General features: G+C 38.6%; 1 protein-coding gene across 1 annotated transcript in view; it reads left to right on the top strand.

Moving 5' to 3' along the window:
- The window catches only part of GABRG3 (gamma-aminobutyric acid type A receptor subunit gamma3), a 581910-nt gene that overhangs the window by 39472 nt on the left and 517125 nt on the right, over positions 1–25313 (top strand). Inside the window, exon 3 of the mRNA XM_059915411.1 lies at positions 21503–21570. Within this exon, the coding sequence (XP_059771394.1) occupies positions 21503–21570 (68 nt within the window). The remainder of the gene's footprint in view (positions 1–21502; positions 21571–25313) is intronic.

Here is a 25313-nt window from a genome sequence, read left to right as displayed (position 1 = left end):
CTTAGGTTGCTTCCATGTCCTGGCTATTGTAAATAGAGCTGCAATGAACATTTTGGTATATGACTCTTTTTGAATTATGGTTTTCTCAGGGTATATGCCCAGTAGTGGGATTGCTGGGTCATATGGTAGTTCTATTTTTAGTTTTGAAGGAACCTCCATACTGTTCTCCATAGTGGCTGTATCAATTTACATTCCCACCAACAGTGGAAGAGTGTTCCCTTTTCTCCACAGCCTCTCCAGCATTTATTGTTTCTAGATTTTTTTGATGATGGCCATTCTGACCGGAGTGAGAGGATATCTCATTGTCGTTTTGATATGCATTTCTCTAATGATTAATGATGTTGAGCATTCTTTCATGTGTTTGTTGGCAATCTGTATATCTTCTTTGGAGAAATGTCTATTTAGGTCTTCTGCCCATTTTTGGATTGCGTTGTTTGTTTTTTTGTTATTGAGCTGCTTGTAAATCTTGGAGATTAATCCTTTGTCAGTTGCTTCATTTGCAAATATTTTCTCCCATTCTGAAGGTTGTCTTTTGGTCTTGTTTATGGTTTCCTTTGCTGTGCAAAAGCTTTTCAGTTTCATTAGGTCCCAATTGTTTATTTTTGTTTTTCTTTCCATTTCTCTAGGAGCTGGGTCAAAAAGGATCTTGCTGTGATTTATGTCATGGAGTGTTCTGCCTATGTTTTCCTCTAAGAGTTTGATAGTGTCTGGCCTTACATTTAGGTCTTTAATCCATTTTGAGTTTATTTTTGTGTATGGTGTTAGGGAGTGTTCTAATTTCGTACTTTTACATGTACCTGTCCAGTTTTCCCAGCACCACTTATTGAAGAGGCTGTCTTTTCTCCACTGTATATGCTTGCCTCCTTTATCAAAGATAAGGTGACCATGTGTGCATGGGTTTATCTCTGGGCTTTCTATCCTGTTCCATTGATCTATGTTTCTGTTTTTGTGCCAGTACCATACTGTCTGATTACTGTAGCTTTGTAGTATAGTCTGAAGTCAGGGAGCCTAATTCCTCCAGCTCCATTTTTCGTTCTCAAGATTGCTTTGGCTATTCGGGGTCTTTTGTGTTTCCATACAAATTGTGAAATTTTTTGTTCTACTTCTGTGAAAAATGCCAGTGGTAGTTTGATAGGGATTGCATTGAATCTGTAGATTGCTTTGGGTAGTAGAGCCATTTTCACAATATTGATTCTTCCAATCCAAGAACATGGTATACCTCTCCATCTGTTTGTAGCATCTTTAAATTCTTTCATCGGTGTCTTATAGTTTTCTGCATACAGGTCTTTTGCCTCCTTAGGTAGGTTTATTCCTAGGTATTTTATTCTTTTTGTTGCAATGGTAAATGGGAGTGTTTTCTTAATTTCACTTTCAGATATTTCATCATTAGTATATAGGAATGCAAGAGATTTCTGTGCATTAATTTTGTATCCTGCCACTTTATCAAATTCATTGATTAACTCTAGTAGTTTTCTGATAGCATCTTTAGGATTCTCTATGTATACTATCATGTCATCTGCAAACAGTGGCAGCTTTACTTCTTCTTTTCTGATTTGGATTCCTTTTATTTCTTTTTCTTCTCTGATTGCTGTGGCTAAAACTTCCAAAACTATGTTGAATAATAATGGTGAGAGTGGGCAACCTTGTCTTGTTCCTGATCTTAGTGGAAATCGTTTCAGTTCTTCACCATTGAGGACGATGTTAGCTATGGGTTTGTCATATATGGCCTTTATTATGTTGAGGAAAGTTCCCTCTATGCCTACTTTCTGCAGGGCTTTTATCATAAATGGGTGTTGAATTTTGTCAAAAGCTTTCTCTGCATCTATTGAGATGATCATATAGTTTTTCTCCTTCAATTTGTTAATATGGTGTATCATGTTGATTGATTTGCATATATTGAAGAATCCTTGCATTCCTGGAATAAACCCCACTTGATCATGGTGTATGATCCTTTTAATGTGTTGTTGGATTCTGTTTGCTAGTATTCTGTTGAGGATTTTTGCATCTATGTTCATCAGTGATATTGGCCTGTAGTTTTCTTTCTTTCTTTCTTTGTGTAGTTCATCTTTGTCTGGTTTTGGTATCAGGGTGATGGTGGCCTCGTAGAATGAGTTGGGGAGTGATCCTCCCTCAGCAATATTTTGGAAGAGTTTGAGAAGGATAGGTGTTAGCTCTTCTCTAAATGTTTGATACAATTTGCCTGTGAGGCCATCTGGTCCTGGGCTTTTGTTTGTTGGAAGATTTTTAATCACAGTTTCAATTTCAGTGCTTGTGGTTGGTCTGTTCATATTTTCTATTTCTTCCTGGTTCAGTCTCAGCAGGTTGTGCATTTCTAAGAATCTGTCCATTTCTTCCAGGTTGTCCATTTTATTGGCATAGAGTTGCTTGTAGTAATCTCTCATGATCCTTTGTATTTCTGCAGTGTCAGTCGTTACTTCTCCTTTTTCATTTCTAATTCTATTGATTTGAGTCTTCTCCCTTTTTTTCTTGATGAGTGTGGCTAATTGTTTATCAAATTTGTTTATCTTCTCAAAGAACCAGCTTTTAGTCTTATTGATCTTTGCTATTGTTTCCTTCATTTCTTTTTCATTTATTTCTGATCTGATATTTATTTCTTTCCTTCTGCAAACTTTGGGGTTTTTTTGTTCTTCTTTCTCTAATTGCTTTAGGTGCAAGGTTAGGTTGTTTATTCGAGATGTTTCCTGTTTCTTCAGATAGGCTTGTATTGCTATAAACTTCCCTCTTAGAACTGCTTTTGCTGCATCCCATAGGTTTTGGGTCGTTGTGTCTCCATTGTCATTTGTTTCTAGGTATTTTTTTATTTCCCCTTTGATTTCTTCACTGATCACTTCGTTATTAAGTAGTGTATTGTGTAGCCTCCATGTGTTTGTGTTTTTTACAGATCTTTTCCTGTAATTGATATCTAGTCTCATAGCATTGTGGTCGGAAAAGATACTTGATACGATTTCAATTTTCTTAAATTTACCAAGGCTTGATTTGTGACCCAAGATATGATCTATCCTGGAGAATGTTCCATGAGCACTTGAGAAAAATGTTTATTCTGTTGTTTTTGGGTGGAATGTCCTATAAATATCAATTAAGTCCATCTTGTTTAATATATCATTTAAAGCTTATGTTTCCTTATTTATTTTCATTCTGGATGATCTGTCCATTGGTGAAAGTGGGGTGTTAAAGTCCCCTACTATGATTGTGTTGCTGTCGATTTCCCCTTTTATGGCTGTTAGTATTTGCCTTATGTATTGAGGTGCTCCTATGTTGGGTGCATAAATATTTACAGTTGTTATATCTTCTTTTTGAATTGATCCCTTGATCATTATGTAGTGTCCTTCTTTGTCTCTTGTAATAGTCTTTATTTTAAAGTCTATTTTTTCTGATATGAGAATTGCTACTCCAGCTTTCTTTTGATTTCTATTTGCATGGAATATCTTTTTCCATCCCCTCACTTTCTGTCTGTATGTGTCCCTAGGTTTGAAGTGGGTCTCTTGTAGACAGGAGATATACAGGTCCTGTTTTTGCATCCATTCAGGCAGTCTGTGTCTTTTGGTGGGAGCATTTAATCCATTTACATTTAAGGTAATTATCAATATGTATGTTCCTATTCCCATTTTCTTAAATGTTTTGGGTTTGTTATTGTAGGTGTTTTCCTTCTCTTGCGTTTCTTGCCTAGAGAAGTTCCTTTAGCATTTGTTGTAAAGATGGTTTTGTGGTGCTGAACTCTCTCAGCTTTTGCTTGTCTGTAAAGGTTTTAATTTCTCCATCAAATCTGAATGAGACCCTTGCTGGGTAGAGTAATCTTGGTTGTAGGTTTTTCTCCTTCATCACTTTAAATATGTCCTGCCACTCCCTTCTGGCTTGCAGAGTTTCTGCTGAAAGATCAGCTGTTAACCTTATGGGGATTCCCTTGTATGTTATTTGTTGTTTTTCCCTTGCTGCTTTTAATATGTTTTCTTTATATTTAATTTTTGATAGTTTGATTTATAAGTGTCTTGGCATGTTTCTCCTTGGATTTATCCTGTATGGGACTCTCTGTGCTTCCAAGACTTGATTAACTATTTCCTTTCCCATATTAAGGAAGTTTTCAACTGTAATCTCTTCAAATATTTTCTCAGTCCCTTTCTTTTTCTCTTCTTCTTCTGGGACCCCTATAATTCGAATGTTGGTGCGTTTAATGTTGTCCCAGAGGTCTCTGAGACTGTCCTCAGTTCTTTTCATTCTTTTTTCTTTATTCTGCTCTGCAGTAGTTATTTCCACTATTTTATCTTCCAGGTCACTTATCCGTTCTTCTGCCTCAGTTATTCTGCTATTGATCCCATCTAGAGTATTTTTAATTTCATTTATTGGGTTGTTCATCACTGTTTGTTTGCTCTTTAGTTCTTCTAGGTCCTTGTTAAATGTTTCTTGCATTTTGTCTATTTTATTTCCAGGATTTTGGATCATCTTTACTATCATTATTCTGAATTCTTTTTCAGGTAGACTGCCTATTTCCTCTTCATTTTTTAGGTCTGGTGTGTTTTTACCTTGCTCCTTCATCTGCTGTGTGTTTTTCTGTCTTCTCAGTTTGCTTATCTTACTGTGTTTGGGGTCTCCTTTTCGCAGGCTGCAGGTTCATTGCTCCTGTTGTTTTTGGTGTCTGTCCCCAGTGGCTAAGGTTCGTTCAGTGGGTTATGTAGGCTTCCTGGTGGAGGGGACTAGTGCCTGTGTTCTGGTGGATGAGGCTGGATCTTGCCTTTCTGGTGGGCACGTCCACGTCTGGTGGTGTGTTTTGGGGTGTCTGTGGCCTTATTATGATTTTAGGTAGCCTCTCTGCTAATGGAAGGGGATGTGTTCCTGTCTTGCTAGTTGTTTGGCATAGGGTGTCCAGCACTCTAGCTTGCTGGTCGTTGAGTGAAGCTGGGTCTTGGTGTTGAGATGGAGATATCTGGGAGATTTTCACCGTTTGGTATTTCGTGGAGCTGGGAGGTCTCTTGTGGACCAGTTTCCTGAAGTTTGCTCTACCACCTCAGAGGCACAGCCCTGATGCCTGGCTGGAGCACCAAGAGCCTTTCATCCACACAGCTCAGAATAAAAGGGAGAAAAAATAGAAAGAAAAAAAAGAAAGAGGATAAAATAAAATAAAGTAAGATAAAACAAAATAAAGTTATTAAAATAAAAAAATAAAAAATAATTATTAAGAAAAAAAAGAAATAAAAAAATTTTTAAAGTAAAAAAAGAAAAAACACAAAAACACACGGTGAGAACCCTAGGACAAATGGTGAAAGCAAAGCTATACAGACAAAATCTCACACAGAAGCATACACATACACACTCACAAAAAGAGGAAAAGGGGAAAAAGTAATATATCTTGCTCCCAAAGTTCACCTCCTCAATTTGGGATGATTCGTTGTCTATTCAGGTATTCCACAGATGCAGGTACATCAAGTTGTTTGTGGAGCTTTAATCTGCTGCTTCTGAGGCTGCTGGGAGAAATTTCCCGTTTTCTTCTGTGTTCACACAGCTCCCGGGTTTCAGCTTTGGATTTGTACCCGCCTCTGCGTGTAGGTCACCTGAGGGCGTCTGTTCTTCGCTCACACAGGACGGGGTTAAAGGAGCAGCTGCTTCTGGGGCTCTGCCTCACTCAGGCCATGGGTAGGGAGGGGTCCGGATGTGGGGCGAGCCTGCAGCGGCAGAGGCCTGCGTGACGTTGCAGCAGCCTGAGGAGCACCGTGCGTTCTCCCGGGGAAGTTGTCCCTGGATCACGGGAGCCTGGCAGTGGCGGGCTGCACAGGCTCCCGGGAGGGGCGGTGTGGATAGTGACCTGTGCTCGCACACAGGCTTCTTGGTGGCGGCAGCAGCAACCTTAGCATTTCATGCCCGTCTCTGGGGTCTGCGCTGATAGCCGCGGCTCGCGCCCGTCTCTGGAGCTCATTTAGGCGGCGCTTTGAATCCCCTCTCCTCGCGCACCAGGAAACAAAAGGCAAGAATAAGTCTCTTGCCTGTTCGGCAGCTTTTGCCGAACTCCCTCCCGGCTAGCTGTGGTGCGCTAACCCCTTCAGGCTGTGTTCACGCCACCAACCCCAGTCCTCTCCCTGCAATCCGACTGAAGCCCGAACCTCAGCTTCCAGCCCCCGCCCGTCACGGCGGGGGAGCAGAGAAGCCTCGCGGGCTGGTGAGTGCTGGTCAGCACTGCTCTTCTGTGCGGGAATCTCTCCACTTTGCCCTCCGCACCCCTGTTGGTGCACTCTCCTCCGTGGCTCTGAAGCTTTCCCCCTCTGCCACTCGCAGTCTCCCCCCGCGAAGGGGCTTCCTAGTGTGTGGAAACCTTTCCTCCTTCACAGCTTCCTCCCACTGGTGCAGGTCCTGTCCCTATTCTTTTGTCTCTGTTGTTTCTTTTTTCTTTTGCCCTACCCAGGTACGTGGGGAGTTTCTTGCCCTTTGGGAGGTCTGACATCTTCTGCCAGCGTTCAGTGGGTGTTCTATAGGAGCAGTTCCACGTGTAGATGTATTTCTGATGTATCTGTGGGGAGGAAGGTGATCTCCGCATCTTACTCTTCCTCCATCTTCTCCTCTCCATCCCCCACATAGTTTTAAGACTAGGCGTCTTAAAGTTTTGTCTTACATTAAGATCTTTGATACATTTTGAGTCAATTTCTCTAAATGAGGTTAGGTAAGAGTCTAGCTTCATTCTTTTGCATGTAGATATCCATTTTTCCCAACATTATTTGTTGAAGAGACTGTCCTTCCCCAATGGAATGATAATGATGTAATCTTGGCACTCTTGTAAAAAATCATTTGACCATGTACACAGGGGTTTATTTCTGGGTTCTTTATTCTGTTCCATTGGTTTGTATATCTGTCTTTATGCTTGTACCCTGCTGTCTTGGTTACTGTTGCTTTGTAGTTGTTTCAAAGTTGAGAAGTGTGAGACTAGTAATTCTATTCTTTTTTTAGAAGATATTTTTCCTCCTCAAGGTTCCTTCAGATGCCATGTCAACTCCAGGATGGGTTTTTCTGTTTCTGCCAAAAATGCCCTTGGTATTTTGATAGGGATTGCATTGAATCTGTAGACCATTTTGGGTAGTATTGACAACTTAAAAATATTAGGTCCTCCCCTCCATGAACCCAAGATGTCTTTCCATTTATTGATGTCTTCTTTAATTTCAGTGAGCAATGTTATGTAGTTTTCAGTGTACAAGTCCTTTGCCCCCTTAGATGAACTTATTTCTAAGTATTCTATTTTTTCTGATTCTATCGTAAATGGAACTTTTCCTTTAATTTCTTTTACAGATTGTTCATTGTTAATGTGTAGAAACACAACGAATTTTCATGACTCTATATCCCAAAACTTTGATGAATTTTTTTATTAGTGATAATACTGCATGTGTGTGTTTGTGTGGAGAATCTTTGGAGTTCTCTACTTATAAGATAATATTTTTGTAAATGATACTTTTCTTCTATAAATCCATAATTTGCAATTTAGATGCCTTTTATTTCTTTTCAGGTAAGCTGTGGGCTCTTCTTTTATGGCCTTTATTATGGTGAGGTAGTTTCCCTCTGTTGCTAGTTTGTTGAATGTTTTTCATTATGACGGTGTTAAATTCTGTCAAATGGTTTTTTCGAGTCAATTGAGATAATCATGTGGGTTTTTTTCTTAATTCTGTTACTGTTGTGTATTATATTAATTGATTTTAATGTGTAGAACCATCTTGCATTCCAAGAGTAAATCCTACTTGGTCATGATGTATAATACTTTTAATTTGCTGTTGAATTCTGTTTGCTAATATTTTGTTGAGGATTTTTCATTAGAATTCATCAGAGATGTTATTGGTCTATACTTTTCTTTTTGTGTCTTTGTCTAGTGTTAGTATGAGAATAGTGATGCTGACCTCATAGAATGAGTTTGGAAGTGTTTCTTCCTCTTTGATTTTCGGAAGAGTTAGGGGAGGATTGTTGTTAATTCTTCTTTTGGTAGAAATCATCAGTGAAGCTGTCTGGTCCTGGGCTCTTCTGTGTTAGGTTTTTATTACTAATGTGGTCTCCTTTCTAGTTAATTGTTCAGATTTTTATTTCTTCATGCTTCAGTCTTAGTAAGTTGTATGTTTCTATGAATTTATCCACTTATTCCAGGTTATCCAATTTGTTGGTATATAATTGTTCATATTAGTCTGTTATCCTTTTTATTTTTGTGACATCAGTTTTAAGGTCCCCCTTTCATTTACAATTTTAGTTATATGAGTCTTCTCTCTTTTTCTCTGAGTTAGTCTAGTTCAGGGTTTATCAATTTCGTTGAAATTTTTGAAGAATCAATTCTTGGTTTTGTTGATTTTTTTCTACTGTTTTTCTGTTTTCTATTATGTTTATTCCTGACATAATCATTATTATTTCCTTCCTTTTGCCAACTTTAGGTTTAGGTTGTCCTTTTTCTAGTTCCTTGAGATGTAAAGTTAGGTTGTTGATTTAAGATCTTTCTTTTTTTAAATGTGTTTACTTGGTATCAACTTCCTCCTTAGTATGACTTTCACTGTGTCTCATAAGTTTTAGTATGTTGTGTTTTTGTTTTCTTTTTTTCCCAGATATTTTAAAATTCCCTTGTGATTTCTTCTTTGATCCATTGGTTTAAGAATGAGTTAATTTCAACATATTTGTGCATTATCCTGTTTTCCTTCTCATATTTATTTCTAGTGTCATTCCATTGTAGTCAGGTAAGATACTTTGTATGTATGATTTCAATCTGTGTAAATTTGTTAACATTTTTTTAATGGTAAAATATGCAGCCTATCTTGAGGAATGTTCTATGGCATTTGATAAGAATGTGTATTCTGCTGTTGTATCGGAGCTTTTTTTTTTAATGTCTGTTAGGTGCAGTTGGTCTGTAGTGTTTCCACATCCTCTGGCTCCTTATTGATCTGTCTCATTGTTATATCTATAACTGAAAGGGGGTATTGACCTCTGTTAATGTGTTGCTATCTGTTTTTTCCTTCAGTACTGTCATTTTTTGCTACATGTGTTTGGGGGCTCTAATGTTAGGAGCATATATATATATATATTTTTTTTTAAATATTTATTTATTTGGTTGTGTTGGGTCTTAGTTGCAGCACACAGGATCTTTCATTGTGGCACACGGGCTGTTCATTGTGGCATGTGGGCTTCTGTCTAGTTGTGGCATGTGGGCTCCAGAACACATGGGCTCAGTAATTGTGGCGTGTGGGCTCTCTAGTTTTGGCACGTGGGCTCTAGAGCGCATGGGCTTAGTTGCCCCACAGCATGTGGGATCTTAGTTCCCTGACCAGGGATCAAACTTCCCTCCCATGCCTTGGAAGGTGGATTCTTAACCACTAGACCACCAGGGAAGTATCAGGAGCATATATAATTGTTATATCATCCTGGTGAATTGGCCTTTTTATCATTACATAATGACCTTCTTTGTCTCTTGTGACAGTATTTGTCTTAAAGTCTCTTTTGGCTGATAATTCGCCACTCCTGCTCTTTTTAGGTTCCCATGTGCATAAAATATCCTCTTCTATCTTTTCACTTTTAGCTTGTGTGTGTCCTTAGATCTAAGTTGAGTTTCTTGTAGACAGCATATAGTTTGGACCTTGTGTTTTTATTCATTGAGCCAATCTATGTTTTTTAATTGGGGCATTTAATCCGTTTACATTTAAAGTAATTATTGATAAGGAAAGACTTACTATTTTCATTTTATTAATTGTTTTCTGTCTTGCAGCCTTTTTTGTCCCTCTTCTCTTGTTGCATTCTTTTATTTTCATTTTTTAAAGATATTTATTTATTTTTGGTTGTGTTGGGTCTTTGTTACTGTGCACGCGTGTGGGCTTTTCTCTAGTTGCATCAAGCGGGGACTACTCTTCATTGCAGTGCACGGGCTTCTCATTGCAGTGGCTTCTCTTGTTGCGGAGCATGGGCTCTAGGCACGCGGGCTTCACTGGTTGTGGCACGTGGGCTCAATAGTTGTGGCTTGCGGGCTCTAGAGCGCAGGCTCAGTAGCTGTGGCACATGGGCTTAGTTGCTCTGCGGCATGTGGGATCTTCCCAGACCAGGGCTTGAACCCGTGTCCCCTGCATTGGCAGGTGGATTCTTAACCACTGCACCTCCAGGGAAGTCCCCATTTGTTTTTTTGTAGTGACATATTTTGATTCCCTTCTCATTCACCTTTGTTTATAGTCTATCAGATATTTTCTTTGTGGTTACCAATGCAAGTATTTTAAACATTTCAAAGTTACAGCAATCTGATACCAAAACCAGACAAAGATGTCACAAAAAAAGAAAACTACAGGCCAGCATCATTGATGAACATAGATGAAAAAATCCTCAACAAAATACTAGCAAACAGAATCCAACAGCACATTAAAAGGATCATACACCATGATCAAGTGGGGTTTATCCCAGGAATGCAATGATTCTTCAGTATACGCAGATCAATCAACCATATTAACAAATTGAAGGATAAAAACCATATGATAATCTCAATAGATGAAGAAAAAACTTTTGACAAAATTCAACCCTGATTTATGATAGAAACTCCCCAGAAAATGGGCATAGAAGGAACCTACTTCAACATAATAAAAGCCATATATGACAAACCCACAGCCAACATCATTCTCAATGTTGAAAAACTGAAAGCATTTCCTGTAAGATCAGGAAAAAGACAGGGATGCCCACCCTCACCACTGTTATTCAACATAGTTTTAGAAGTTTAACCATGGCAATTAGAGAAGAAAAAGAAATAAAAGGAATCCAAATTGGAAAAGAAGTAAAACTGTCAGTTTGCAGATGACATGATACGATACATAGAAAATCCTAAAGATGCCACCAGAAGACTACTAGAGCTAATCAGAGAATTTGGTAAAGTAGCAGGGTACAAAATTAATGCACAGAAATCTCTTGCATTTCTATACACTAACAATGAAAAATCAGAAATTAAGGAAACACTCCCATTTGTCATTGCAAGAAAAAGAATAAAATACCTAGGAATAAACCTACCTAAGGAGGCAAAAGACCTGTATGCAGAAAACTATAAGACACTGATGAAAGAAATTAAAGATGATACAAACAGATGGAGAGGTATACCATGTTCTTGGATTGGAAGAATCAATATTGCGAAAATGACTCTACTACCCAATGCAATCTACAGATACAATGCAATCCCTATCAAATTACCAATGGCATTTTTCACAGAATTAGAATAAAAAATTTTACAATTTGTGTGGAAACACAAAAGACCCCAAATAGCCAAGGCAATCTTGGGAAAGAAAAATGGAGCTGGAGGAATCAGGCTCCCTGACTTCAAACTATACTACAAAGCTACAGTAATCAAGACAGTATGGTATTGGCACAAAAACAGAAATATAGGTCAGTAGAACAGGATAGAAAGCCCAGAGATAAACCAATGCACATATGTTCTTTGATAAAGGAGGCAAGAATATACAATGGAGAAAAGACAGCCTCTTCAATAAGTGGTACTGGGAAAACTGGACAGCTATATGCAAAAGAATGAAATTAGAACACTTCCTAACACCATACACAAAAATAAACTCAAAATGGATTAAAGACCCAAATGTAAGGCCAGACACTGTAAAACTCTCAGAGGAAAACTTAGGCAGAACACTTTATGACGTAAATCACAGCAAAATCCTTTTTGACCCACCTCCTAGAGAAATGGAAAGAAAAACAAAAATAAACACATGGGACCTAATGAAAAAGCTTTTGCACAGCAAAGGAAACCATAAACAAGACAAAAAGACAGCCCTCAGAATGGGAGAAAATATTTGCAAATTAAGCAATGGACAAAGGATTAATCTCCAAAATATACAAGCAGCTCATGCAGCTCAATACCAAAAATCCAAACAACCCAATCCAAAAATGGGCAGAAGACCTAAATAGACATTTCTCCAAAGAAGATATGCAAATTGCCAACAAACACATGAAAGGATGCTCAATATCACTAATCATTAGAGAAATGATAATGAAAACCACAATGAGGTATCACCTCACAGTGGTCAGAATGGCCACCATCAAAAAATCTAGAAACAATAAGTGCTGGAGAGAGTGCAGAGAAAAGGGAACCCTCCTGCACTGTTGGTGGGAATGTAAATTGATACAGCCTCTATGGAGAACAGTATGGGGGTTTCTTAAAAAAACTAAAAATAGAACTACCGTATGACCCAGCAATCCCACTACTGGGCATATACCCTGAGAAAACCATAATTGAAAAAGATACATGTACCCCAGTGTTCACTGCAGCACTATTTACAGTAGCCAGGACTTGGAAGGAACCTAAATGTCCATCGACAGGTGAATGGATAAAGAAGATGTAGCACATATATACAATGGAATATTACTCAACCATAAAAAGGAAAGAAATGGAGTTATTTGTAATGAGGTGGATAGACCTAGAGTCTGTCATACAGAGTGAAGTAAGTCAGAAAGAGAAAAACAAATACCATATGCTGACACACATATGTGGAATCTAAAAAAATGGTATGATGAACCTAGTTGCCTGGCAGGAATAAAGATGCAGACATAGAGAACCAACTTGAGGACACAGGGGAGAAAGGGAAGCTGGGACGAAGTGAGAGAGTAGGATTGACATATATACACTACCAAATGTAAAATGGATGGCTAGTGGGAGCTGCTGCATAGCACAGGGAGATCAGCTTGATGCTTTGTGAAGACCTGGGCAGGGGGATAGGGAGGGTGGGAGGGAGGCTCAAGAGGGAGGGGATATGAGGATATATGTATACATAAAGCTGATTCACTTTGTTGTGCAGCAGCAAAAACTAACACAACATTGTAAAGCAATTATACTCCAATAAAGATATTAAAAAAATAAAGTTACAGCAATCTATGATAAACTGATATGTTAACTTCCATTGCATATAAAACTCCACTTCTTTACATCTCTTTACCCCTTGTAAACTTTATGCTATTGATGACACAAATTATTCCTTTTTACATTGTGTATCCATTAACACAGATTTAAAATAACTTTTTATGCTTTTGATTTTTTTAAAATTTTGTACCATAATTAAGTGTTTTATGTACGTACATTATGATTCTATAGGATTCTATATTTGTTTATATATTTTTACCTGGGAGTTTTACATTTTTAAAAGCATTTTTTAAATTAATTAACTTTTATTTTTGGCTGCATTGGGTCTTCATTGCTGCACAGAATTTTCTCTAGTTGTGGTGAGCTGGTGCTACTTTTCTTTGCAGTGTACAGGCTTCTCATTGTGGTGGCTTCTCTTGTTGTGGAACGCAGGCTCTAGGCACGCGGGCTTCAGTAGTTGTGGTGTGTGGGCTCAGCAGTTGTGGCTTGTGGGCTCTAGAGTGCAGGCTCAGTAGTTGTGGCACACAAGCTTAGTTGTTCTACGGCATGTGGGATCTTCCCAGCCCAGGGTTTGAACCCGTGTCCCCTGCATTGGCAGGTGGATTCTTAACCACTGCGCCACCAGGGAAGTTCTGAGTTTTACATTTTTGTATGGTTTTGTGTTGCTGTTTATTGTTGTTCACTTCAATTTGAAGGATTAACTTCAGCATTTCTTGTAGACAGGTCTAGTGTTGATGAACTCCCTCATCTTTTATTCAGCTGAGAAAGTCTTAATTTCTCCTTTATTTTCAAAGGACAGTTTTGCTGGATACAGTATTCTTCATTGGCACTTTGCGTATATCATTTTATTTTTGTCTAGCCTTCAAAGTTTCTGCTGAGAGATCCAATGATGAACTAATAGGAGCTCCCTTATATGTGATGAATCACATTTCTTTTTTGTTTTCAAGATCCTTTATTTGTCTTTGATTTTCCACAACCTGATTATGATGTACTTCTGTGTAGATATCTTTAGACTTATCCTACTTGTAATTTTTTATACTTCCTGAATTTGTATCTCCATTTCTCTTCTCCAGATTGGACATTTGGGACCATTATTTCTTCAAATAGGCTTGCTGCCCTTTTCTCTCTTAGTTCGCTTCTGGAACTCCCATATGCATATGTTGTTCTTCTTGATGAACCTTATACCATAGGTCCCTTAAGCTGTCTTCACTTTTCTTCATTCTTTTTTCTTTTAGCTCTTCTATCTTGGTAATTTCGAATGTCCTACCTTTGAGTTCACTGATTCTTTCTTCTGCTCAGTCAAGTCTGATGCTGAGTCCCTCTAGTTAATTTTTCAATTCAGTTATTGTATTCTTCAGCTCCAGAATTTCTGTTTGGTTCTTCTTTATAATTTCTATCTCTCTCTCTTTTTGATATTCTTATTCTGCTCATGCATTGTTTTCTTGATTTCATTTAGTTGTCCATATGTGCTCTCTTTTCATTCATTGAGCATCCTTATGATGGTTATTTTGAATTCTTTATCTGGTAATTCATATATTTCTGTTTCATCTCCCAGAGATTTAATGTGCTCCTTTGATTGGACCATGTTTCTCTGTTTCTTTGTATGCCTTGTTACCTTCTGTGGGATTTAGGCATTTAAAGAAATCAGCCACTTCTCCCTGTCTTTGCGATTTGGTTTTGTATATGAAGGACTTTCAGCAGTTTTCTGACTAGAGAGGCTGGTGATCTCTCAAGCCTTGTCTGGGAATGCATCCTCCCTGGGCTTTTGTGTGTAATCTAATTGAAGATGTTTGCCAGTTTCTACCCAGGATCTCCCTTTGGGGTCTGTCTGCTGTACTGCAGACTCTGCTGACAGGCCAAACCTATTGATGGCTTTTGTTCTCAGTAGTCCCCAACCTCGTGTCCCCTTCCTGTCAGTGCTTAAATTCAGGCAAGACAGAAACCAGTCTCTTGGGTGTTCCTTCCAAAAATTAGAACATTGGATGTATGTTCCACTTTTCTCTTTCCTTATATGAGCTTCAGAGCATCTACCCACTGGAACTTTGAAGAATTTGTGGTTCTGAACTTTAACCCCAGTGCTCTTTTCATTCTTCTGAGAATGTGAATTCTCAAGTTGTCTACTTTAGTAAAACATTTTATTTGAGTGTATACAAACGTGGAATCTCACCATTTACCTTTTTCCATATTATTATGGAAAAGTAATATTCCATATTACTTTTCCATATTACTATCAGGTCTGACCCAGATCTGAGGTGATGGCAGTTTTATCTTGATCTTTGTAAACTCTTCTTGGCCCACTTGAGATCATATGCCTAAAGGATGATTGAAGAGAAGTGAGAACTTTAGAGTTGAATCCATAGTTCTGGGACTAGTGGAGATGGGATTAGCTCTAACATTATAATCAAAAGTCAGAACTGACCATATAGGAACCCTAAACCTGAAATGGGACCCATAACAGTGACTTCATCATCTAAATGATCTAGCACTAAGCTATTGCAAACATTTTTGCATGGACCTAGGATCTTGGCAGAACTGTAATATTAACTAAGTTTGCCCATTCTATGTACCTCTTACCCAAATCTCTTCATCCACCCACCCCACTAACCTAATATTCTCCAAGCTAGAGAAAAACTTTTGAAAGCACATCTCCATTGAGATCATATAGAAGAAGTTAATATAAGCCTCAGAGACAGAGTATTTTCACTTTAAGAAGAGGCTGGAAAGATTATTTGTGGTGATGATGGTGATGGTGGTGGTAAACTCCCACTGAAGTCATTGTTCCCCAGAATCCCTTTAAGCTTCATTGCCAAAGTTAAGTCTCTGGGAGGTTGAGGGTGGAACTCTGGGGGTTTGCTTCTGTGAGGCTGCAGAATCCTAGATAAGTCACCTCCTCAATCGTGTTTTAACTTCCTATCCTTCAATGGAAATGAAAATGGTATTACATACTAATTAAATGCAACATGCTTATTACAATGCTATTTAATATACATTAACAATACTTTTGTCTGTGGGCATTAGCAGAAAGATGGGAAAAAATACTTAAATGGAAGTTGGTGATGGAATAGGGGAGTTGGTCTACCTCATGCATCACCTTGCCCAGGGGCACTCTTAGTTCAGGTAAAGTAAGGGAGCAATAAGCTGGAGAGGCCAACAGCAGATGAGCCCTCACTCCCTTTCCTCAAAGGCAGGGAAGATTGGAAGGGAGGTTCCCAGTTATGGGAAGAGCCCTTCTATTTAACCCTCATGGGCATGAGAGTTGGTATTATTTATTTCTCTTTTTTCTATTCATTTGTTGCTATGTAAATATTTCTATCAGTATATTTAAACTTTTCATGAAAAAATAAAACTTTAAGTGACCAGGGTGACTTTTAGGCATAAATATTATTTGAAAGAATGACAAATGCAAGATTTTGGCATCCTTTTATGTGTCTAATTCCAGGGGCCTCAGAAGCCATAGCAAAAAAAGTTACTGAGTACCTACTATTTACTTCACAACAGTCCAACTAACCCCTCTCAGCCCCCATCGTGAATTAGGTTCTGTTATGGGCTCATCTTAGACGTAGGGGGTCTAAGGCACAGAGATGTTAAGAAACTTTTCAGTATTACAGAACTGGTGAGGACAGAGCCACTCTTTGCAGCCTGGCGGCCAGGCAACATGCTCCCTTGGCTGTTGCCCATGTAGCACATCTACTCAGCATTCTTTGGGGTCTCCATTCCTCATCCCTACTGCTGCCAGTCTGGGGCAGCTTGTTAGGACTGCCTTCTGTGGACAACTACAGTCACTCCACTCCACTCCACAGTTCTGTCCCTGTCAACACTTACCAGCCCTATATTCCATTTATTCTAATCTGTGTGTCTGTCATTGTCTATTTCTTGCTTACTTATGAGTGAATAGAAATGGTTTCATTTGTTCACCTAATGTCACCTTCAGTTTTTTCTTCTCTCAGGGAGTTAGTATAATTTCTGTTGTAACAGATGCCTATTTTCAGGAGTATCCTTGTCTTGGACAATCTCTTAATCAGCTCTTTGCCTATTTGACCACTTGAGTCAGCCTGTAGTCACCAGCAGGTTCCAGGGAACCTTAAAAAATTATTCCTCCTGTTGCAGTATTTAATCTCATGTGAAATTTTAACATGTAAAGTCCAAGTAACTATAATAACTCAAAACCATAATTTTCTACATATAGAGTACATGATATAATATATAGAAAACCTTAAAGTCTCCACACAAAAACTACTAGAACTGATAAATGAATTCAGCAAGGTAGCAGGATACAAGATAAACATACAGAAACCTGTTGCATTTCTTTTACAACAAAATATCTGAAAGAGAAAGTAAAAAAATAATTCTGTTTAAAATTGCATCAAAAAAGATAAAATACCTAGAATAAACCTAACCAAGGAGGTGAAAGACCTATACGCTCTAAACTGTGAAACATTAATAAAGGAAATCAAAGATGATTCAAGGAAATGGAAAGATATCCCATGCTCTTGGATTGGAAAAATTAATATTGTTAAAATGGCCATACTGCACAAAGCAATCTGCAGACTTAGTGCAATCCTTATCAAATTATCTATGACATTTTTCACAGAACTAGAACAAATAAAATCCTAAAATTTATATGGAGCCACAAAAGACCGAGAATTGCCAAAGCAATTCTGAAGAGAAAGAACAATGCTGGCAGCATAACCCACCCAGACTTCAGACTATACTACAAAGCTACAGTAATCAAAACAATGTGGTATTGTCACAAAAACAGACATATGGATCAATGGAATAGAACAGAGAGCTAAGAAATAAACCCACACACCTTGGTCAATTAATCTTCGACAAAGGAGGCAAGAATATACAATGGGGAAAAGACAGTCCCTTCAGCAAGTGCTGTTGGGAAAGCTGGACAGCCACATGAAAATCAATGAAGTTAGAACACACCCTCACACCATACCCAAAAATAAACTCAAAATGGCTTAAAGACTTAAGTGTAAGACATGACACCACAAAACATTCTCTGACATGAATCGAACCAATGTTTTCTTTGGTCAGTCTCTCAAAGCAAAAGAAATAAAAGCAAAAATAAGCAAAGAGGACCTAATCAAACTTCTAAGAAATGTTTTTAGTACCTGTTTTATTCAGGGTTGGCATTTTAGACATGTGCTAGGAAGTACCCCTTTATGACACCCAAATGGGACCCCTTACCAGGTAACTTGTTGGGCATTTTGGAAATAAAAATTGGTTTTTTTTTTCACAAGAAGGGCTGAAGTTTAAAAGGAATTTTGTACTATGTTAAATGTGGTTTTGAATGTCTAGCCCCAAAGATATTGACATCAGGAATTTTTTCCATTAAAATATAATTTATTTACTTTTTACCATGACGGGGTTTCTATATATATTTAAATTTTTCTGTATATTATGATGTTTTGATATCTTAAAAACACTTCCCGATTGGGCAGAAACTGCCTCTTCCAGGGTTAGCCAGTTCTTAGAGATGGCAAGGGCCCCAGCCTGGAGCAGGCCTTTGAACATACAGACTATTCAATCCAGAGTCATACCTCCTCTTTACAGCCCTTACACCCCAGCAGGCAATAGTCTTCTGTTTTAATCATCCCAGGGCCTGGTACCAGGCCACTGGAGACCACCTGTATAGCTGAAAGCCCACAGGAATTATTCAAGCTAGCCAAACTAGCCAACCCGAGCTGTTTACCCTTCCCTGCTCTGCCTTTCCTTCAGAGACCCCAATTCAGATCACGGCCTAAGCACCCCCTCCCTTGCCCTGTCTTCTGTCTCCTGACCACCCTTATGTCTTTCCCATGTAGTCGGGCAAAGCGTGCCATACCTCCTGTCTTTAGGACCTGTGAGTAAATCAATTTTGTTTTCCTGAGCCTCTCCTCTTGTGGCTGCACCTGACTGACCATCACATAAACAAATACAAAAAGGCTGAGTAATATTCCATATGTATATACTATGTTTGGTTTACCCATTTATCCCTCCATGTGCACTTGGCTTGCTTCCTCCTTTTGGCTGTTGTGAATAATGCTGCTGTGAACATGTGTGTACAAATATATGTTTGAGTCCCTGATTTTAATTCTTTTGGGTATATAACCAGAAGTGGAATTGCTGGATTATAGGGTAGTTCTATTTTTTGTTTCTTTGAGGAACCACCATACTGTTTTCCATATTGCCTGCATTATTTTACATTCCCACCAGCAGTGTACAAGGTTTTCATTTTCTCCATGTCATTGCCAACACTTGTTTTTTTTCTGTTTTTTTTCAATAGTAGCCATCATAATGGATGTGAAGTGGTTTTGATTTGCATTTCCCTAATGACTAATAATGTTAAATGTCGTTTCATGTGCTTATTGGTTATTTGTATGTCTCTTTAGAGAAATGTCTAAGTCCTTTACCCATTTTTAAATCAGGTTGTTTTGCTTATCTGTTGTTGAGTTGTGGGAGTTCTTTTTATTTTTTGGATATTAACCACTTATCAGACATATGATTTACAGATGTTTTCTCCCATAATGTGGGTTGCCTTTCCACTCTGTTAATTGTGTCCTTTGATGCACAGAAGTTTTTAATTTTGAGGTAGTCCAGTTTATTTATTTTTTTCTTTTATTGCCTATGCTTTTGGTGTCATATACAAGAAATCATTTCCAAATCCAGTGTCATGAAGCTTTTCTCCTATGTTTTCTTCTAAGAGTTTTGTAGTTTCAAATCTTACCTTTAGGTTTCTGATCCATTTTGAGTTAATTTTTGAATATTGTGTAAGGGTTCAACTTCAATTTTTTGCTTGTGGGTATCCAGTTTACCTAACACCATTTGTTGAAAATACTTTTTCCCCTTTGAATGGTCTTGGCATCCTTATTGAAGATCATTTGTCCGGGCTTAATCTGTAATCTTTGAACTGTAAACCTTGAGTCTCCTGTGGCCAATCTCTTTCCTGGGTACCACTGTCAGAGCCACTTTCCTAAAGGCTCCTTTTACTTTAGCATGACGATGCTTAAACGAGAATTTACTTAAAACAGTTTATTTCCCCCAAGTTTTGTGTGTGTGTGTGTGTGTATATGTGTTTGTGTTTTCCAGACTCTTCTCTTAAAACCTTTATTATACTATTGCACTTAATACTCATTTGACACTTCCCACTTCAAGTTGTTAAGGCTTTACATCTGTAGGTCCTTTTTATTTAATGAGATTAAAATCCCTGGAAGCCTAAAGTCTAATAAATACCATGAAACAACCAGAAAAATCTCTTGCAAAAAGTAGGTCCTCAACTGATTGACTTAACACAGCCTTTGTATAACATTACCAAAGGTTATGCAGCACAACGTTTGGAGACAGAACACTTACTAAACCCAATTAAGTTGAAGAAAGATGCTACTTACTGTTCAGAGTAGTTAGCAAAGCTCAGCCTAAAATGAAGAATAGTCCTTTTATGAAATTTAAGCACTAGATACATAGTACTTAGAATTGTATTGTGGTGTTTTCCAAAATGCCAGCAGCTCTTTGAAGCTAACGTGGCTTGGTTGCACTGACAGATGTCAGAGTAGTTGGCTCCAGTTCATTGTCATTATTTTCATTTTCTTGGAGGTCCAGACAACATGGCTCAGGCTGCAGACTGCTGGTTACATAATTGAACAACAGACTGTGAGCTTACAGGTGCCACTCATAGTTCCAAAAGTAGAGTGCAGAAGTCCACTTGTGAATGATTAGTTAGCAAAACTGGAGGAAGCTCGAAATAATTGCAGATGCGAACACCCTTGTTTCCATAGAAACACTCTGTGTTTATGTGCAAAGGTTCAGGAGTCTTGTTCATCTTCCTCTGGGGCAGAAATATTCTGAAATTGGTGTTCTTCTCCCCTTTATCAGTTGCTGAGTACTGGGGAAAGAGAGACGCCTCCTTTTCACTGGCACGGACCCCTGACTCAGAGGTGGCTGTCTCAGGAATCTCATTACTTGTCTCCCAAGTTCCATTTCTGCCAAGGAAAGGGAAAATGATTTTCTTTAAGGTTAAATGAGCCAATTTTACCTCTGATGCACGATGTTAGGTATTACACTTTCTTGTTATATGAATTTTACTCCCTTATAGTTGGAACGGTAATTTCTTGACTTACTAAAGTGTTATTCTTTTTTGAGTTGTATGATTTGAAGTCTGTGATATGTGTGTGTGTGTTTCTTTAGGTAATAATGACACCAATAATCAGTATTTCTTAATCTCCTTTAGTGTATGTACTCTCCAGATCTTTGCTTTGAGTTGCAACCAGGTAATGGATAAATAACTTGAATTGTCCCTGATATTACTCATTACTTGGGTTTGAGTTCTTAGCATAACTTTGACATTAAATTTCTTATGCAGTGTCTTATGTTTTATCGTTTTATGTTTTCTCTGCCATATAATCAGCTAAACAAATGTTATAGAGTATCTTTATGGTCATCTATCACTGGCAACTTGCAGTGTATAAATATCCTGTTTTTTTAGAATTTATTAAATATGAGTAAGAATCTTTAATACTTTGAGAATTGTAACTACCTGGCAAGTCCCAAAGAAAAATACACCCCTTTCCCACATGCCATTGAGCTGTTGGTGTGTGACTCAGAGGAAGTTGAGTAGCGCTTTCCTCGGTCTCTCTGGCACAGTGTATTAACACTCATGTGTTTTCTCCACAGTAAAACCTACCGTAATTGATGTTGACATCTATGTTAACAGCATTGGTCCTGTGTCATCAATAAACATGGTAAGAAGCTATTTTCTTTTCTGATCTCACAGTCTTTGCATCAGTTCTTGCTTACATTCTCGTTGTGGGTTTCTGCCCGAGATTTATCATGCAAGTTTAAACTCAAAATTGACTTCTTAAATATGTAGTATTTATTGGAAGTTTAAACACTGAAAATGGTAAAACTCAAGGAGTAGAGATTGTGACACCAGCAGTGAGATGTTGCTCTAATGATTAAAAAGTATCTCATCCCCATCTTGTCCACAAGTGTGTTTACTGTGCGTAGATTTCCAGATGATGTTATTTGCAGCTGTGCAGTCATTGGCTATGTCTGACCTCATTTATACTAGGGATGAATATAAATGACAGCTTTTTTACTTTAGTTAATTTTTCAAGATCCAAAAGACCTGCCTTTCAGCATTTCTCAGGAAAGGATCTGAGATTACCTAGTTTATACTTCTGTCTCCCTGAGGGTAAATATCCTGCCTTTTTTTTAAACAGGGGAGAAAGTATGGGATCAAGTATATGTGTGATTTCTCCTAATAGAGGAAGGTGTTTTCACAGACTTACAAGCAAAGTGAGCTCCAGTAGTAACTATTTCTAGTGTAGAAGAAGGCCTTCCCTGTACAAAGTGCTTAGCTCTTAGGAAGGTGCTGGTATGTTGGCATCCACCAGTGTCAGGGTCTTCTCACGGGCGCCTCAGGCCGGGGTGGGCCTCCCTGAGCAGAATGTGGAGGATTCCAGGAGCAGGCACTTGCTTTGCGGGCCCAGTGATGCAGGAACCCCTAATGCTGGGGACTTCTTTGTGTTTCCCTGCTGCACAACGGCTCCTGGATTTGGGGGATGCTTGAGGCTGAGGGGGATTTGCAAAATGCCAACTTAAGAAGCCTTCCTTTCATTGCAAAGTTCTGTGGATGGAAATAATCCTTCCAAAATTAATAGCAAAATCCTTTCTTTTCATTGCCAGATATTAAAGTGTTCATCTTTTCGTTGATGGTATAAAGGTTCCATGTGGGGCTAAAATTTATGGATCACTCACTTTAAAAAAAATCCCCTATGTCATCCATACACTGGAGATGGGCCACTAGCAAAGAGGTGAAGTGAATAAAAGAGGATTCACCCCACACAACCTATGGGCTGCAGATTGTGAAATGTAGACTGTGACTGTAATACTCTCTTTCCCTGATAAATAATTATTCAGTTGACCGCACTGAGTAGTCATTTCTCAGTTTGTTTCTTATTTTGGAGTTTTATTTTCTTACACTAGTTCCACCATACTTTATTCAGACACTGATTTATGTCTCACACTAAAACAGAAGTGCCTCCATAGATACATAGTCACAAAATTGTTTTCGGAACAGTTGCTTGTATCTGCATATCTAGGGATTATCATGAACTCCTGTAACCTTGAGATCTCCTTTGTGCCCAGGATTAGGTTTTGCTGTTGGAATTGATAGACTTTTCTGCGTGAAAATCATAGGCTGCAGAGGAGGCTAAAAGTAAGTAACAGTCCCCACAGGGTGATAAGGACTCTGCTAATGGCTGGCACCCCCTCAGGAAAGCCCACTGCAGTTGGGATAGATTTCTCTGATGACGTCTTCTCAGTCTGGGATGAGGCCGATAGGCAGGGGTCTGCCAGGTGGGACAGGTAGGAAGGTCCCCAGTAAAAGGCAGGATGGCAGGTATGTGACACAACTGGGGACTGAGGGTCTGATGTGCTGTTTGAAGACCATGTGGGTGGGCGGGGCTGGGGGCACTGTGGACCTGCAGAGACTGAGGCTCTGAGGCCATGTGTGGTGAAGAGTCAGCTTCACCCTCAGCTCTGCCCCAGACAGACCCTGCTCTGGGGAGTGTGCAGACCCTTCCATCTGAGTATGTGCATATCCGACTTCACGAGAGATTAGTTCACATCCAGATTCATAAATAAACCATCATGGTACCCAGAGAGCCAGAGCAAAGGTAGATTCATGTTCCCGGAGGAGGGAATGTGCAGCACTCGTGAGAGAGGTTTCAGAGGCCTCAGGGTGTCAAGGGCTTCCGAGTTGCTTTTTTTTTAATTTAAATGTTTATTTGTAAAAACATGTTTTTTAGGTTCACAGCAAAAGTCAGAGGAAGGTACAGACATTCCTCATATACTCCATGCCCCGACTCATGCATGGCCTCCCCAACTATCAACATTGCCTCCAGAGGGGAACATTTGTTATAGTCAGTGAACCCATGTTGACATGTCATCGTCACCCAAAGTCCACAGTTTGCACTAGGATTCACTCTTGGTGTTGTACATCTGTGGATTTGGACAAATATATAACGACGTGTTTCAACCATTACAGAATCATACAGAGTAGTTCCACTGCCCTAAAAATTCTCTCTGTGTCTGCTTCCTGAAGGATGAGTAGTTCCAGCCTTTGTGTTCCTAGCACTTTGCTTGGAAGTCAGAATGATAAAGGTCTTCTTCTCCCATTGCTGAGTACATCACACATACCCACTATATCTATGAAACCAAATGACACAGTTTCAAAAGAATTGTAAAGGGCTCTAAAGTGGACCGCATGAAAAAAAAGCAATTCAAAAGTAGAGAACTGAGTGTTTAAGTGGGAATTGAAGATTGAGTCAGCAATAATAATTTAAAAAATGAGAGACTAAAACAATCAAATTAAAAAACATTATGGGAGAAAGGCACAATTTAGAGATGTGTACAGGATTTAAGGATGTAAATTTTTATTGCGGTTTTGATGATAAGCTAAAGCCTGATAAAGTTATGGCTTTTCCCCCCTAAATATTCATTTAACAATCAAGGAAAGAGAGAAAACCACAATTTCCTCATCCCCCTCCTCTCCTCCCTCCCACTTTTCTGCTTCTTTTATTGAGATTATTCATACTGAAGTTTCAGTTTCAGACATTCTCCCTGAAAAATAAAATGAAGATGCATTTCAATCTCTTGTTTAATAGATTGATTTTCATTGTCTTGTCTCTCTTGGAGTTGTTTGTGCTTTTTCTAGTTATAGAGGAGATTAGAAATGGTTCAGATGGGTTGAAGAGAATCTTTTTTTACAAAGCCTCAATCACATACTCTGTCTTTGTCATTATAACATATCTAAATGTGCACAGTTCCTCACAGAAATTACCCATCATTTGTTTCAGGCCTTGTATGGAAGCTGCATACAAGGGAGCTTGAGAGTTTATTTTTGAGAATATTCACTGTAAGAAACCTTTTAGTAATGGAACAAAGAAAACTAATGCTTTGATACCTATTCTCTGCTATCAGTCTGTCTCATTTGATCTTCATGAGATCATGGTAGAGAAGATACTGCCTTTCCCACTTATTTGTGAGGAGTGAGCTTGAGCTGATGGGGATGGAGACCCCAGAGCAGTGGTTCTGACTCTAGCCCACTGCATTTCTGTGGTCATCAGGAGCACGCAGCAGCAGCACCTATAGAGCTATAGCTCTTACTTGGAACTTGAGATGAAAAGGGCTCAAGGGTGAGTCTAATGCTAGGATCGTTTTCCTTTTATTAAAAAAAATTAATAAACTTTACTTTTTAGAGCAGTTTAAAATTTTTTCCCAGCTTTGTTGAGATACAGTTGGCATATAACATTATGTAAGTTTAAGGTGATTGGATATATATATCCAGTATACTGCGAAATGATTAAAACAATAGGGTTAGTTAACACTTTCATTGCCCTACATAGTCCTTTTTTGTGTGGGTGTTGAGAACTTTTAAGACCTACTCACTTAGCAACTATCAAGTATATAATACTGTATT

This window comes from Balaenoptera ricei, chromosome 2 (genome assembly GCF_028023285.1).
Source record: "Balaenoptera ricei isolate mBalRic1 chromosome 2, mBalRic1.hap2, whole genome shotgun sequence".
NCBI classification, from domain to species: Eukaryota; Metazoa; Chordata; class Mammalia; order Artiodactyla; family Balaenopteridae; genus Balaenoptera; species Balaenoptera ricei.
Note: the sequence above shows the minus strand (reverse complement) of the source record. Positions and strands in the feature narration are given on the sequence as shown.